This window comes from Grammomys surdaster, unplaced genomic scaffold, assembly GCF_004785775.1.
Source record: "Grammomys surdaster isolate TR1022 unplaced genomic scaffold, NIH_TR_1.0 169, whole genome shotgun sequence".
NCBI classification, from domain to species: domain Eukaryota; kingdom Metazoa; phylum Chordata; class Mammalia; order Rodentia; family Muridae; genus Grammomys; species Grammomys surdaster.
The window spans coordinates 7,591,348-7,606,433 of record NW_021604617.1 but is presented as its reverse complement, the minus strand read 5'-3'; the positions used below and the strand labels follow the sequence as shown (position 1 = coordinate 7,606,433).

The 15,086-nt window shown below is 46.6% G+C and overlaps 1 protein-coding gene across 1 annotated transcript; it reads left to right on the top strand.

Annotated features, from left to right (window-relative positions):
* The first annotated feature begins 12,651 nt into the window (after positions 1-12,651).
* LOC114620458 lies at positions 12,652-14,120 on the top strand. Its single transcript, XM_028766528.1, has 3 exons — positions 12,652-12,699; positions 13,036-13,083; positions 13,441-14,120. Exons 2-3 carry the CDS (start codon positions 13,046-13,048, stop codon positions 13,952-13,954), a joined length of 552 nt encoding a protein of 183 aa, XP_028622361.1. The 5' UTR covers positions 12,652-12,699; positions 13,036-13,045; the 3' UTR covers positions 13,955-14,120.
* Positions 14,121-15,086: the final 966 nt, after the last annotated feature.

Genomic DNA, 15,086 nt, shown 5'->3' with positions numbered 1-15,086 from the left:
TTACACAAGCCAGTTCCTTCTCTGAGAATTAGCATAATTTCTATGTTCCAACCCCCTGCCCCTGAGTCAGGGTTTCTCTATGTTCTCTTGAGTGTCCTAGAACTTGCTTTATAGACCTTGCCAGCCTCCAGCTCACAGATTCTCCTGCCTCTGCCTCCCGAGTGCCGAGTTCTGGGATTAAAAGCATACGTCAATAGGCCCAGCTGCATAATTCCTATCTTCACTGGCCATGCCAGCTGGATTTGAGGCTCAGCCCTGATGTCACCTGTTGTGTCACCTATATAGCACAGACTTCTCCTCTTCCAAGTCCTGGTCTGAATTATGATTGGAATGAACACAGGAGTCAGAGCACACACATCAAAAAGGCTGCTGAAGTGGTCAAGTGGATAAAGGTGCTGCTGCCAACCAAGCTTAATGACCTGAGTTCAGTCCTCAGAACCCGGAATAGAAGCAGCAAACCGATTCCCACAAATTGTATACTCTGATCTCCAAATGCATGTGATACCTGCATACTTCCAAAATAAATTAAAGTGATAGAAGTCCCAGGCCCCAGAAAAGAACTCTGCTCACACAACGTGAATCTAGATGCTGTTGACGTATGGTTCTGCAGGGCTCTACCTAGAGCCGGGTATGTGCTCCACGCTGTAGTGACATCAGAAGCTTCTGTGACCCCTCAGACTCCTTTCCTGCTCTGTGATCACGGATGCTCTGCGTCTCCTCCCACTCTCGGGTGGACATCAGTGCCTTCACTTGAGCCTGGATTGGTCCTGGTGAGAATGTGTGCTCAGACGTTCTGGGGCTGAGACACACCAAGCTGAGGACCTTCCGACTTTGTCTTGATTGACACAGCGTAACTCGGCAGTTTAATGAAGAACATTGGGGTACGTCCGTATATGCATTGTGTACTGATCAAATAGGGGGATTATTTATGGGGTAACGTTTATTGCCTTAAATATTTGTTGTTCTTTATGGTGAGATAATTTTTCAAAAAGTGTGTGTGTGTGTGTATGTGTGTATGTGTGTGTATTTGTGTATATGTGTGTATGTATGTGTGTATAATGTCTGTATGTGTGTGTATATGTGTATATGTGTGTGTATGTGTGTGTATATGTGTGTATGTGTGTGTATATGTGTGTATGTATGTGTGTATAATGTGTGTGTATGTGTGTGTATATGTGTGTGTATGTGTGTATATGTGTATATGTGTGTGTATGTGTGTATGTGAGTGTGTGTATATGTGTGTGTATGTGTGTGTATGTGTGTGTATATGTGTGTGTGAGTGTGTGTGTATATTTGTGTGTATGTGTGTGTATGTGTGTGTGTGAGTGTGTGTGTATATGTGTGTGTATGTGTGTGTATATGTGTGTGTGTGTGTATATGTGTGTGTCTGTGTGTATGTGTGTATATGTGTGTATATGTGTGTATGTGTGTATATGTGTGTATGTGTGTGTGTATGTGTGTGTACATGTGTGTATATGTGTATGTGTGTGTATGTGTATGTGAGTGTGTGTATATGTGTGTGTATGTGTATGCATGTGTGTGTATGTGAGTGTGTGTATGTGTATATGTGTGTACGTGTGTGTATATGTGTGTTTGAGTGTGTATGTGAGTGTGTGTCTGTATGTGTGTGTGTATGTGTATGTGAATGTGTGTGTATGTGTTTGTATGTGTGTATGTGAGTGTGTGTATGTGTGTGTATGTGTGTATATGTGTGTATGTGTGTATATGTGTGTGAGTGTGTGTATGTGTGTGTATATGTGTGTGTGTGTGAGTGTGTGCGTGCGCACACGCGCATGAGTGTGCTGGTAATTGTGCATTAACATGCATGTGGAGGCCAGCGGAGTGTCATTCCCTAGGATGTTTTCCATTTTCTTTTTTGAGACACTGTCTCTTACTGATCTGGAATTCTCCAACTCAGCTAAGCTATCTGTTCAGAAAGTCTCAGGGATCCACCCATCTCTACCCATGCTGGGAATCGAAGCCCACAGCACCACACCTGGCTGTCTTAGTTAGGGTTTTACTGCTGTAAACAGACACCATGACCAAGGCAACTCTTGTAAGGATGACATTTAATTGGGACTGGCTTACAGATTCAGAGGTTCAGTCCATTATCATCAAGGCGGGAACATGGCAGCCTCCAGGCAGGCATGGTGCAGAGAAGCTGAGAGTTCTACATCTTCGTCTGAAGGCTGCTAGGAGAAGACTGGCTCCCAAGCAGCTAGGATGAGGGTCTTAAAGCCCACACCCACAGTGATACACCTACTCCAACAAGGCCACACTTCCTAATAGTGCCTCTCCCTGGGCCAAGCATCTCAAAGCATCACACTGCCTGACTCCCTAAGTGGGGTTTGAACTCATGCCTGCACAGCAGGCACTGTACCAAACAAGCTCCTTTTCCAGTATGAAATACTGCTGTATAGGACACTATTGTCTCCTTCAGTCACTTTAGGAGGTCACCAGAAGTTACTTTTCTATTTAACTGTGACCTTGGACCCATCAGCCCATCTCTCCCTCCTGTTCCCCTCAGCCTCTGACAATCAACAGTTTCTCTGAACTCATAATAATAGATCAGCCTTTAAAAGCATGTTTAAAAAATTAAAATCATCTGTTTGTGTGTTGCCTGTGTGTATGCATGTGCACATGTGTGTGCAGGTGCCAGAAGAGGGTGCTAGATCTCCTAGAGCGGGAGTCATAAGTGGTTGTGAGCCACCCAAAGAGCATGCCGGGAATGGAACATTGGCCCTCTGGAAGAGCAAGTGCTCTTAACTGCTGAACCATCTCCTCAGTTGGCAAACACCATGCACAAGTCAATAGCAGTGGCTCAGTCTGGAAGAAACCGTGAGGCCCCTGTAGAAGTGGTAAGAAGCAGCTGGAATACCCCAAGAAGTTCTTTAGCTTGACAGTCTACAAACTCACGACAACCACAGATCAGTGCAGAGCAGCAAAGCATTGCAAGGCGAACCAATGCAAGTCGTTTACTGTCTGTTGGGTTCTACTTACACTCTTTCCAAACACCACACATCCTCTCAAGGATCTGCCTCAGCAAAACATCTTCTCATAAGGCAGTTTCCAGAAAAACATCATATGTCAAACCGAGTCTCCAAAGAAACCAGAAATTTCCACTTCAGTCATGAGCTGCCGTGTTGGATCTGTGGATGGAACCTGGGTCCTCTGCAAGAGCAACAAGTGCCCTTAACTGATAAACCACCTCCCTGGCCTCATCTATGGGTCTTTTTAATTTATAGGCTTTTATACATACAAAGGTCTCACTCAGAGACAGGAAAGGATCCCAGGCAAGCTGACAATAAGCCCTACCCTACTCCGAGGTCTGTCTCTCTGTCCTCGAGTCTCCTGAATGTTGGGTAAATGATCAGGTATGATCCGGTAGAGTGATATTCCGAAAGGGAAGACAGTTCAAAAAGTCAGGGCAAAGCAACAGAATGAAAGGTGTGTCTGTGTGTGTGTCTGTGTGTGTGTCTCTGTGTGTGTCTGTGTATGTGTGTCTGTGTGTGTACGTGCCTGTTGTGGCTCTGTCCTCCAAACCTTATTTTGGTAGTATAGACTATCAAAAACCAGACTTACAGCTCTGCCATTGGCTTTCATCTGTGACTCTGGGACAGGGTAACTAATGCCTTACTCCATAAAATAAAGGAAAATGCTCCAGGGCCAGCGAGATGTCCCAGTGGGTAAAGGTGCTTGCTGCCAAGTCTGATGACTGAGTTCACTCCCCAAGACACACAAGGTGGAAGGAGAGAACCAACTCTAAGTTGTCCTCTGATGTCTACATGTGCACTGTGACATCCACGCACCACCCTTGTTCATGATAAACGAAAAATGGAATAAAAAAAATTAAGGAGGCAGCAGAGATTGCTCAGCGGTTGAGAACAGTGGCCGCTCTTCCAGGTGCAGACTGGAAGTGTCCAGATCTTGGCTCCCTGAAACTCCACCTCCAGGGGATCTGACACCCTCTTCTGATCTCTGAGGGCATCAGGAGTGTACACCGTACACAGACATGCACACAGGCGAAACATCCAGGCATGTAAAATAAAATAACTCTAATAAAATAAAAGACAGGCAAAGTTGCGGGAACACAAGAACGGGGAGAGAGCCTCACTCCAGAGTCCACTCCCACCTTCTCACTGGAGAAGCAAGGATTCCAGCACAGTTAGCATTTCCTGGTGGCCTTCCTCCCTCCCCAGCTCCCAACCTGGCAAACAGTACGGGGAGGGGGGAGGGGGGAGGGAGGGTAAGATCACATCTTAAAGCTCTTCTCAGCCCTAGTGGCTTCCAGTTCACCTTATCAGATCATAATCCCTTCTCCAGTAGCTCTACAGCCACCTGATAATCTCGCTTATCAAAGAGGGGGGGGGAGAGAGAGAGAGAGAGAGAGAGAGAGAGAAAGGGGGGGGGGTAAGGCGTTGCTTAGCAACCCTTTGAGTTGTAACTTGAGCCACTAACATGGTATACATGGCTAATGTTGAGATAATTATGAATCTCCCCTGGGAAGTCCCCACACCCCGATCTTGGTACATTTTATTTTTTTTTCTTGAGTCTTTCTAACTGTAATGAAATCTCAGCTCTGCTTCAGGCTGTCCTGAGATCCTTTTCTGCTTCACACACAGAGTCCTGAGTAAGCTCAGAATCTAAGTTCCTGAAAGATATATGTCAGGTATCTTCCTCTGGTCACTCGCCATCTTAGTGAGACAGGGTCTGTAGCGGTTGGAATGAGAATGCTCCCCCCACCCCTACTCCCACGCTCACATATCTGAACGCTTGGTTCCCTATTGCTGGAACTGTTAGGGAAAGAGTAGGAGGTGTGGCCTTGTGGAGGGGTGTGTCACTGGGCGAGGGTTTTCAGGTTTCAAAAGCCCAAACCATTCAGCTCTCTCTGCCTTGTGTTTGTGGATGAAGATGTAAAGTTCTCAGACACTGTTCCAGCACCATGGCTGCCTGCCTGCTGCCGTGCTTCCCACCATGATGGTCATGGACTCTCTCCCTCTGAAACTGAAGTTTTTTAAGTTGTTAGGTACAGTCTTTGTTTCCTGAAGAGAACCAAATTGATCTTGTATATTGGGAGTGTGGGTGGGATGGGGCATAGCTCACAGTCTTGGACTGTGAAGATTCTTGTACGTTCGGAGAGAGAGACGCCACCCCCCTAAAGGTCCTAGACTTGGAGCTGAGAGTAGAGGCTAAAAATGGCTTTGCTTTGACTCCGAAGAGTGACACTGACCACAATCTACTCACTGTGGAAGAGACATCTTGTTGGGTACTGTGTCTGTTCCTTCCACACAGGCAACAGATAAGCTGATAACTGTTACTCTCTCCTTTCCTAGGAGTATGGCTATGTGGCTTGTCTCCTCAGTGAAGTCCGAGAGGAACTGAGGTGCGTGTGAAGCTGGCCAGGAAAAGGGGTGCTGTGTGGTGCTGTGGGGTGAAGTCAGGCAGGGCTAAAGCACAAGGACTTTCTGCCCTTCTCAAACCTTGTTGAGATGTAGTCTCTTGGAAAGGGAAACATTTCATCCCGGAGGGATCCAGATAAGAGTCAGGGAATAAAGCAAGGTACAGACTTAAGTAAATAAGTCTCGAAAGTCTCAGAAAAAAATCCCGAAATGAGAAGATTCTCAAGGCTTCTCACCAAGGTTCTATGAGCTTTAGAAACTGATGGGAAGAAGAGATCCAGCCTGACCAGCCGCGCCTGACCAGCCTCACTGCCTCAGTTGTCCAGCGAGCTCCAGGGACCCAGCTTTCATGAGTAGTGCATTTGCCCTCGCCCTTGTCCATGCTCCTGGGTGTAAGTTCAGTTAACCCATGCTGTGCTGAAACAGACTGGAGTAGACTTACCTCTCTGATCTGGCAGTACCGTACCCTGGGCAAACAGGTATTTGTTCGTGTCTAATCAGGAAATGTCACACTGCGCAGGTCTCCTGGCTGGTTCCACACGCCCCAAGGCTTTGGAACAAATGTCCCAAACTGAGTTCCCACACTCTCAGCTGAAGAGGCTATGGAATTGACTGGCAGAAATATAGCCTTGTTTTCCTGGGCCTTGACCAGGAATCCAGCATTTCTTTCTGTGTGGAATGTGGACAACCAGCTGCAGAGACATTAGCGGGGTGGGAGACGTTGTTGGCAGTGGAAATCATGTGTATTTCCTCATCACGTTCCGTTGTTGCAGATATCTCAAAATATCATTACATTCATCACTACTTGGAAATTACGGCAGTTATTAGACCTGCCACTAGATTGCACATAATTGTAGTCTTCCTGTTGACAGACAGCCATGTAATGCAACTGGCCCAGGCTGAGCCCAGGTGGCGTACAGCTAGGAGAGCGGGAGTCACATGGCTGACACGAGTGAGCCAGACGTTCATGCTGCTCTCCTGTAGGCCTAGCCTTGATTACTGACCAGTGAGTATGACTGACTTCCGAATCACGTCCTGGTTTCCAGCGGGTGAGTCCTTCCCATCAGGACTGGCAGGATTTCTTTGGGACAAACACTATGAACTGGGACCTTAATGTGCGAGTGTATACACACACACACACACACACACACACACACACACACACACACAGAGTATATCCACCATGCAAGACAGTTATGCAGATGACAGTGGCAATCCTTGGACCATCGCTATTTGGGGGGCACTACTGGGTAAGTGTTGGGAAGACCCTTTATCTTGGCAATGGTGGTTTCTTCATTAGGCCCAGGGTTTTTTGACTAGGAAAGCCCCACTCATCTTCCATGGCCCCTGCTTGGCCTTCTGGGAAGTGTTCTAGGTTAGGTTTCTTCTCTGTTAAAAGTTTATTCTGTAGCACACTCATTAGCATACTGGACTTTTAAAGCTTTGTAAAATTGTGATTCCAAGATAATTTTTTTTTGATACATTACTTCATGTAGCCCAGGCTGGCCTCCAGTTTGATATGCAGTCAATGATGGACTTGAACTACTGATTCTTCTGCCTCTACCTCTCAAGTGCTAAGATTCTAGGGGCTACCCACTATACTCACCCAAAGTTCTTAATTTTCCTTAATATCAAGAGGTACACAGGCCCAAAGTAAAGTAGCACACTCAGTCTTGACACTGGTATGTCTTCAAAAATTAATGTAACTTTAATTGACTTTTATTTATTTATTTTAATTCATTTTATGGGTATGGGTACCCACATGGCCCAGAAGAGATGTTGAATGCCATGGAATTGAAGTTACAGATAGTTGTGAGCCAGCATATGGGGCTAGGAATTGAACCCAGGTCCTTTGCAGGAGCAGATAGTGCTCTTAACTGCTGAAGAATCACTCCAGGCCCTTATTTATTTGTTTGCTTATTTATTTATTTATTTATTTATTTATTGGTTTTTGAAATAAAGTTTCTCTGTAGAAATCTTGACTATCCTGGAACTCACTCTGTAGACCAGGCTGGGCTCAAATTCAGAGATCCACCTGCCTTTGCCTCCCAAGTGCTGGGATTAAAGCTGTGCGTCACCACTGCCTGGCCCTTAATTTATTTTTAAAAAACATTTATTGATCGACTGACTGACTGATTGTGTGCGTCTCGCGTGCGTGAGTGTGGTGAGTAGATGTTAAGGGACAAACTTGTGAGAGATGGTTCTCTCTGTCCACTTTAAGGATCCCGGGGATTGAACTTAGATCATCAAGCTTACCTCTTACCTGCCAAAGCCATCCCACTGGCCCTAACTTCTCCCATCAAACGCTGTGAGCACAGCCATAGACACCCTCAAAGATTCAAGATAAGGGAAATAGACCCATCTCTTTTGCTTGTTTGCCTGGTTTTGTTTGTTGTTTTCGAAGCAGGGTTTCTCTGTGTCGTCCTGGCTATCCTAGAACTTACTCTACACCAGGCTGGCGTTGAACACACAGAGATCTGCTTGCCTTTGCTTCCTGAGTGCTGGGTTTAAAGACCTGGGCCACCACCACCTGGCTTAAGTTACTTACTTTGTGGTGGGCAGGGCATACTGCCACAGCACATTTGTGGAGATCAGGAGGCAGCTTATGGGAGTTGGGTCTCCTTTTATGTGGATCCCGGAGATTAAACTCAGGTCATCAGGCTTAGTGGCATGAGCTTTCAGCTGTGGGCCACCTCACTGCAGATGCTACCTCTTAATGAGGAAATGACTAAATTCCAGATGAGTAGATGTCTTACAACACCATATGTGTGTCTGGTCCCTGCAGAAGCAAGAAGAGGGTGCTAGATTCCTGTGGGTGCTGGGAATTGAACTCAAGTCCTCTGTAACAGCAGCCAGTTCTCTTAATTACAGAGCCATCTCTCTAGCCTACTATGCCTCTTCTGTGAAAGGGAAGGACCATAAGACCGAGAGTCCGGCAGAACACAGACACTCTGAGCATGAGTTGAGGATGAGAAGCAGGACAGAGGAGGACTTTAGAGTCAGGGATGTCTAGATGGTTTTTGAAGCCACAAGGCCCAATGACATCACTGTCCTGGATTGAGTAGTGATGTCTCCTCCAGAACTTCAGCTTGCCAGGAACCTGTCATTGTGAGTTGATTGGGAAGTAGGGTTGTCTCAGATGTAATCAGGTTGAAGTCATAGATTAGGACATGCCCTAACCCCACAATTGGCATCTTTATAAGAAGAAAGAATGAGGGCTCAAAAGATGGCCCCGTGCTTGAGTTATTGTTGCTCTTTCAGAGCACCAGAATTTGACTAACAGCACTCATATTGAGAAGCTCACAACCCCTGTGCCTCCAGCTTGAAGGGATCTGGCACCCTCTTCTGACCTCTGTGTGCACCTGTGCCCAAGTGCCCATACTCATACACACACACACAGACACACAGACACACACACACAGACACACACACACACGTAATTATACATAATATAAAGGTTATTTTATTATATATTATAATTACATAAATAAATTTTATGTGTTGCTTATTTATAAATAAAGATATGGTGGCCCAGCACTTGGGAAGCAGACATGGGCAGATCTCTGAGTTCCTGGTCAGCTTGGTCTAGTCTACATAGGGAATTCCAGGACAGCCAGGGTTAATAGACTTTGTTTCAAAGCAAAACAAAAATAGAAGAGATGGGAAGAGAAGTGAATGAATGAATGAATGAATATGGACACACAGAGGGAAGAGAGCCATGTAGACAGAGGCAGGAGGACAACCAAGCTGACACAGACTAGAGAGCAGCAAGCGCAGTTGGCAGCTACCAGCAGCTAGAGTAAGTCAGGAAGCCTCCCTAAGGTCCCTCAAGGGATGTGGAACTATGATGTTCTGACTTCTGGCCTCCAGATGTGTGAGGGCAGAAGTAAATAAATCATTATAAATAAAATAAATCTCTTCTTTTCAGCCACTGGATCTGTAGCTGCAGAAAACGAACATGCTCACTGAAGGTGTCCTGTAGAAAGGCGGCAGAGGGACACCAAGGGCACAGCCCTGGGGGAAGCCATCCTTCAATGATCAGGAAGGAGAGGAAACTTTACAGACTGGAAGGTCCAGCTGAGGAGGCAGGATGAGGCTGGAGGAGCAGGATGCTCAGGGGCCAGGGGGAACCAAGGGCATCAAGAAGAAAACAGCCTTTGATGCCTGGGAGGTTGGAATGGGTTTCTGGACTTGGCCCTGTGAGGAGGTGGCCTTGATTAGGCCAGCTTCAGAGAAACAACTGGCAGAAGTTAAAGTGAGTGGCTGAGAGGCGACTCAGAGGTAAGAGCACTGGCTACTACTGACTGCTCTTGCAGAGGATTGAAAATCTGGTCCCAGCACCCATCTGGCAACACACAAACATCTGTAACTCCAGATCCTGGTAATCTGGACACATAAAACAAAATACACATATAGATATATTTATATTAAATATTAGGGTCTAGAGATATGGTTTAATGGTTAAGAGTAATGACTGCTCTTCCAGAGGTCCTGAGTTCAATTCCCAGAAACCACATGGTGGCTCACAACCATCTGTAATGAGATCCGATGCTCTCTTCTGGTGTGTCTGAAGACAGCTATGGTGTACTCATATAAATAAAATAAATAAATAATTTGTTAAAATAAATAAATATTAAAAAGTTAAAGAGTGAGGGAAACTGGACATGTGAGTATATAATCTAGTTTGTAATTTAACACTCAGGAGTTGGAGTCAGGAGAATCACGAGTTCAAGTTCAGCCCTGACCATGTAGTGAGCTGTAGACCAGTCTGCACTAGATGACACTTTGTCTCGATAAAAAGAAATAAAAGGAAAAAAGGAGCTGGGTAGAGGTGGCACACACCTTTATTCACACACACAAACATATGTGTGGCATGCACATGCACACAGGTATGCACAAAACCGCACCATGCACAGCTTAAAAACAGATAAGCTGATGAAATTAAAAAAAACAACCCTTGAAAGTTGGTTATCTGACAGCAAACATGACCATGGCTCTGTATGGTTGGGGTCAGTGTGTGGACTCAGATGTGTGTGGACCCCACCATGCCTCTTTTCCCAGGAGATGGTCCATTGTTTTGAGAGGCCAAATCTTTTAAGTTCAGATTACATTTTTGAGAACCTGACCTAAGTCTGAACTCAGGTAAACTAACAGGCTGGTACCTAGCATTAGTTTCCAAGTCCCCCCCACCCCCAAGGAACAAAACCTGAGCCTAGCTCCAGTCTCTAGGCTAATCCCCAACAAGACCAGCGTCTCCAGTTTATTCCTCCAACAAACCTGTACCCCCAGGTTACAAGACCAACCCTTGCCTAACGACCACCCATGCAGAGGGGAGCAGAAATTAATTTTATGTCATGGCTCCCTGCGCCAGCCAATTATGTTAAAGGCGACAGTAGCTTTCCAATGAGATGCTTGCAGACTTACTCCCTGCTTGCTGTTTACTATAAAGCCTTGCCCTGATAAATATTTGAGGCTCCTCCACCAAAACTGTCCTGCATGAAGGCGGCGCTCTGGGGGGTGCCCTAGCTAGCTGGAATAGAATAAAGACCCTGCTGTGAGTTGCATCAGATCGGCTCCTGTCTGATTATTGGAGATCACTAACGTTTCCCTGGCACTACAGTTTACCTATGGGGGTCCCAACACAGAGATGCCTGGAGTTCCCCCACATAGAGGGAGCCACTCCTCCTCTTCATGGTCTTTGCTTGTGTCTTACCCATTTCAATCTGCTGGCTGCTCTCAGGACATATAGCTGCCAGTATTCTGATGACATTTTCACTGGATTGTCTCTCTGTCACCTTGGGAGGTGGCCTACAAGGACCACAGTCGATGACTTCTATGGCCTTGGCCAAAGATCTGAGGAGGTGGGGAACGGTGGCAGGGCTCACTTGGTTTTTTTCCTCTACGTGGTTGATCACAGCTCTTTCGATATAAACAACTTTACTTTGCTGTCCCTCCTGTCTCTGTGGTGGATTCTTCTCCATGCTATGAAGGTCTGGGATTGTGCTCAGCTCTCTAGGTATGCAATCTCTCCAGGTTTGCCTGTCCATCTCTTCAGAAATAGTTCCTTTCCCCTAAATCTATGTCACTCAGAATCTCAGAGTGAAAGCTCGGGAAGAGTCTTGACAGATGTTATTACCTGAGTACAGACGAGGCTGTACTGCTTTACGCTAGTCCTAACTCCAACGACGGGCCATAAAGCCTGGTGGAAGAGCATCCGAGCACCATGTGGTTATGGGGGCAGAGGCTGGAGTAAAGCACTGTCTTAGATTCTTTCTCCATTGCTGTGATAAAATAGCTTGACCACACCCAGGGGAGAAGGGATTTGTTTGGCTCACAGTTCTGAATCTCCATTCATCATGGTGGGGACATCAGAAAGGTGGGCGCTTGAAGCAGCTAGTCCGTTACACCCGGAGTGACGAGCAGAGGGCAGTGAATTAATACATACACTATAGGACTAAGTTGGCTCTTCCCTGTCTTATAGACTTCAGAAATCTTTTCCTAAGGGAATGGTGCCACCCACAGTAGGTGGGTCTTCCCATCCCAATAAACACAGTTCAGAAAACCCTCACTGACATGGCCACAAGCCTGTCTCCAAGGAAGTTCTGGATTGTGTCACATTAGTTATGAAAACGAATAGTCACGGACTAGAGAGACACCTCAGTGGTTAAGTGTGTTTGATGAGAACCATCATGGACTAGAGAGATGGCTCAGTGGTTAAGTGTGCTTGCTATGTCACACAGGCCTATCACTCCGGCTCCAGGACCCAAGGCCCTCTTCTAGCCTGTGCCCTGGGCACCTACATGTATGTGGTATACATTTGCACAAGCACACACATGTGAGATAAAATAAAAACTAATCATTACAAACCACCATCCAGAGAGTCCAGCATCCTTGCTCACCACCAGCCACTGGAGTACAGAAGTAGGCTTCCCTCAAGCCTCAGGAGGCAGCCAGTCCTGCCGATAATCTCCACCATTGGCCTCTGGCTTCCTGAGCTGTGAGAGGAACAGACTAGGGTTAAAGCCATCTGTTTGTGGTGATTCTGGGGTTACTTCATCCCTGTGTATTGAATACAACCCTTACCAATCTAGATTCTGTGCTTCCTGGCCAAATGTTGTACTACCAGGAGAAGCAGGACCTTGTGGACTCCGGAGAGAAGTTAGGGAACTCAGCGATGTAACACAGGGGCCCTATGAACACAGCCGTCTGTGACATCACCCGTGACATCATAGCAGGGGGAGGAGCCCTTCATAACATGTCCTGCGTGGACTTTCAAGGACTCAGAAAGCTAATGCTAGAGGTATGGAACTTAAAATGTCCAGTCTGCTTCTCATGCCACCTCTCCTCACTTGCCCTCAGTCACATGTCAGTTCCCATCAACGACTTTATGCACCAGTGAGTCTGACCAGCTCCCCCACTTGAGGTGTTTGGAAGACATGTTGGAGGTACTTTATCCTCTAGCCAGAGGGAATAGGATGTCTCGGTCTCAGCATCCTTCCTTCCTTCTCAGGAAACCCATTAGGACTGCTGCTGTTGTAAGTCAACCGATCTCTCCTCCACGGCTCCAACCTCTCTCTGTAGAGGAAACCAAGCCATATACCTTGTTGTAGAATCCACCCCTCTGTTTTCATTGCAGAAAGAAGAGCATGTCCTTGGGAAAGACGGAGAATGAGTTCGAAGTCAGGTTGGGATGTCCCATTTTGGGGAATCTTTTTGTCTTTCTTCTAGGCCTTTAAAAAAACAATTCTGGATTATCTATCTATCTATCTATCTATCTACCTATCTATCTACCTATCTATCTATATCTATCTATCTATCTATCTATCTATCTATCTATCCATCCATCCCTCCATCCCTCTATCTATTCCTCTATCCATCTATCCCTCTATTCATCTATCCATCTATCCATCTATCTATCATCTATCCATCCATCTATCTATCATCTATCTATCTATCTATCTATCTATCTATCTATCTATCTATCATCTATCTATCTATCTTTCATTAATTCATTCATCCCTTTGTTCATTCACTTTTAAAGGAAAGCCCGGCTCTACAAGGGATTGAGGTGGAAGACCCAGACCCAGGGCATCCAGCCCTCCCACTCACCTGGGAATGAGCTCTGCCCCTCCACGGAACACGCTTCAAAGGTCTGCCTGTGTGGGTGCAGCTTGCGGACAAAAGCTGTCCTCCATCCCAGGCCGGATCCAGTCCCACTGCTGACCTCTCGGGTGCCGCCCAGCTTGCCACCAGAGAGGAAGACACTGGTTTCCAGGGAGACAGTCTTTCCAGCTCAGCTCTCCCATCACTCTCCGAAGGAAAAAGCTGAGGTCAAGTCCCAGCTGTTATCTTGGCGTGATCCGGTACCTCTGCGCCAGCTGGTGCCTATGAGCGTGTGGCCCAAGGGCTTTATTGATCCGCTCCCCAAACTTTTGCCAGAGCAAACTTTGACTGCCTTTATCCACGTTAAGGGGGTTCACATCCCCAGGGCAGCATCTCCAGTGATATCACTGGTGGAAAATACCAAGTCCTCCCTCCCACCTTCACTGAAGTGAGTCTGTGTACTCAATTAATTACTATTTTTCTATGTCTACTGTAAACACGTAAAGCTGTCTATTTTAACTGAGAATATATTTATATCCTCATTGTGAACCCAGTTGGGACTTCCAGAATACTGTATCCCAGTGTATCTTTCAAAATACATTTTTATTTTTATTTGTGTGTGTGTGTGTACCTGATTATAAGTGTACTACAAGGGTGATGGTGTCAGTGGAGGCCGGAGTGGGGGGGAGGTTCCAGTTCCCTTTGGACTGGAATTCAAGCCCACTGTGAGGTGCCGGAAATTGAACCTGAGTCCTTTGCAAGAGCAGCAAGCACTCCTAACCACAGAGTTACCTCTCCAGCCCCTGTGTCTTTGAGCTAGGGCCTCTTGTAGTCCAGGCTGACCCGGCATTTGGTATGTAGCTGAGGCTGGCCACGATCTATTGGTCCTTCTGCTCTCACCTTGTGATTGCTGGGATTGCAGGCACGGATCAGCATTCCTGGGAATGACCTGCAGCCTGATTCTTCACATGGCTGCCCAGTCTGTACACAGTGGGTAATTTTTCTGAAGTGTCCAAGTTCCAGTAGGACATCGACTCCGGGGCACTCCAGGTCACTTTTTCCAAACTTACTGGGATTTTGCTGGGACTTGTACTGAGTCTGTGGATGTATACAGAGAACTGGCATTACAGTATGAGCTGTCTTATCTCTGGCTCAGTGTGATTCCGTTTGCCGAGCATCCCTCCCGGAGAGGACGCCCTGGGTAACTAAACTAGCAGAAACTGGTACTGATGTGCTTGGATCCTTCAATCTTCTTGCTGTTTTTTACCATTTCAGTGTAAAAGTTTTAAGTGTTCATTTCCACGTCTTCCCCCCTCTTCCTCCTTCCCTTCCTTCCTCCTTCCTTCCTTTCTTCCCCCTCTAGCCCAGGCAGGTCTTAAACTTGCTATGTAGCTGAGGATGACCCAGTACTCTTCACAAACATGCGCACGAGTGCACGCGCGCACACACACACACGTGCACACGCACACACACAGAGGGAGAGAGAGGGAGAGAGAGGGAGAGAGAGGGAGAGAGAGGGAGAGAGAGGGAGAGAGAGAGAAAGAGAGAGAGAGAGAGAGAGAGAGAGAGAGAGAGAGAGAGAGA

Excerpts from the sequence above, each read along its gene's own strand:
- LOC114620458 (XM_028766528.1), top strand. The coding sequence starts at position 13,046 with ATGTCCTTGGGAAAGACGGAGAATGAGTTCGAAGTCAG. Across the intron at positions 13,084-13,440 it reads GAGAATGAGTTCGAAGTCAG|GAAAGCCCGGCTCTACAAGG; the intron begins GTTGGGATGTCC and ends TCACTTTTAAAG.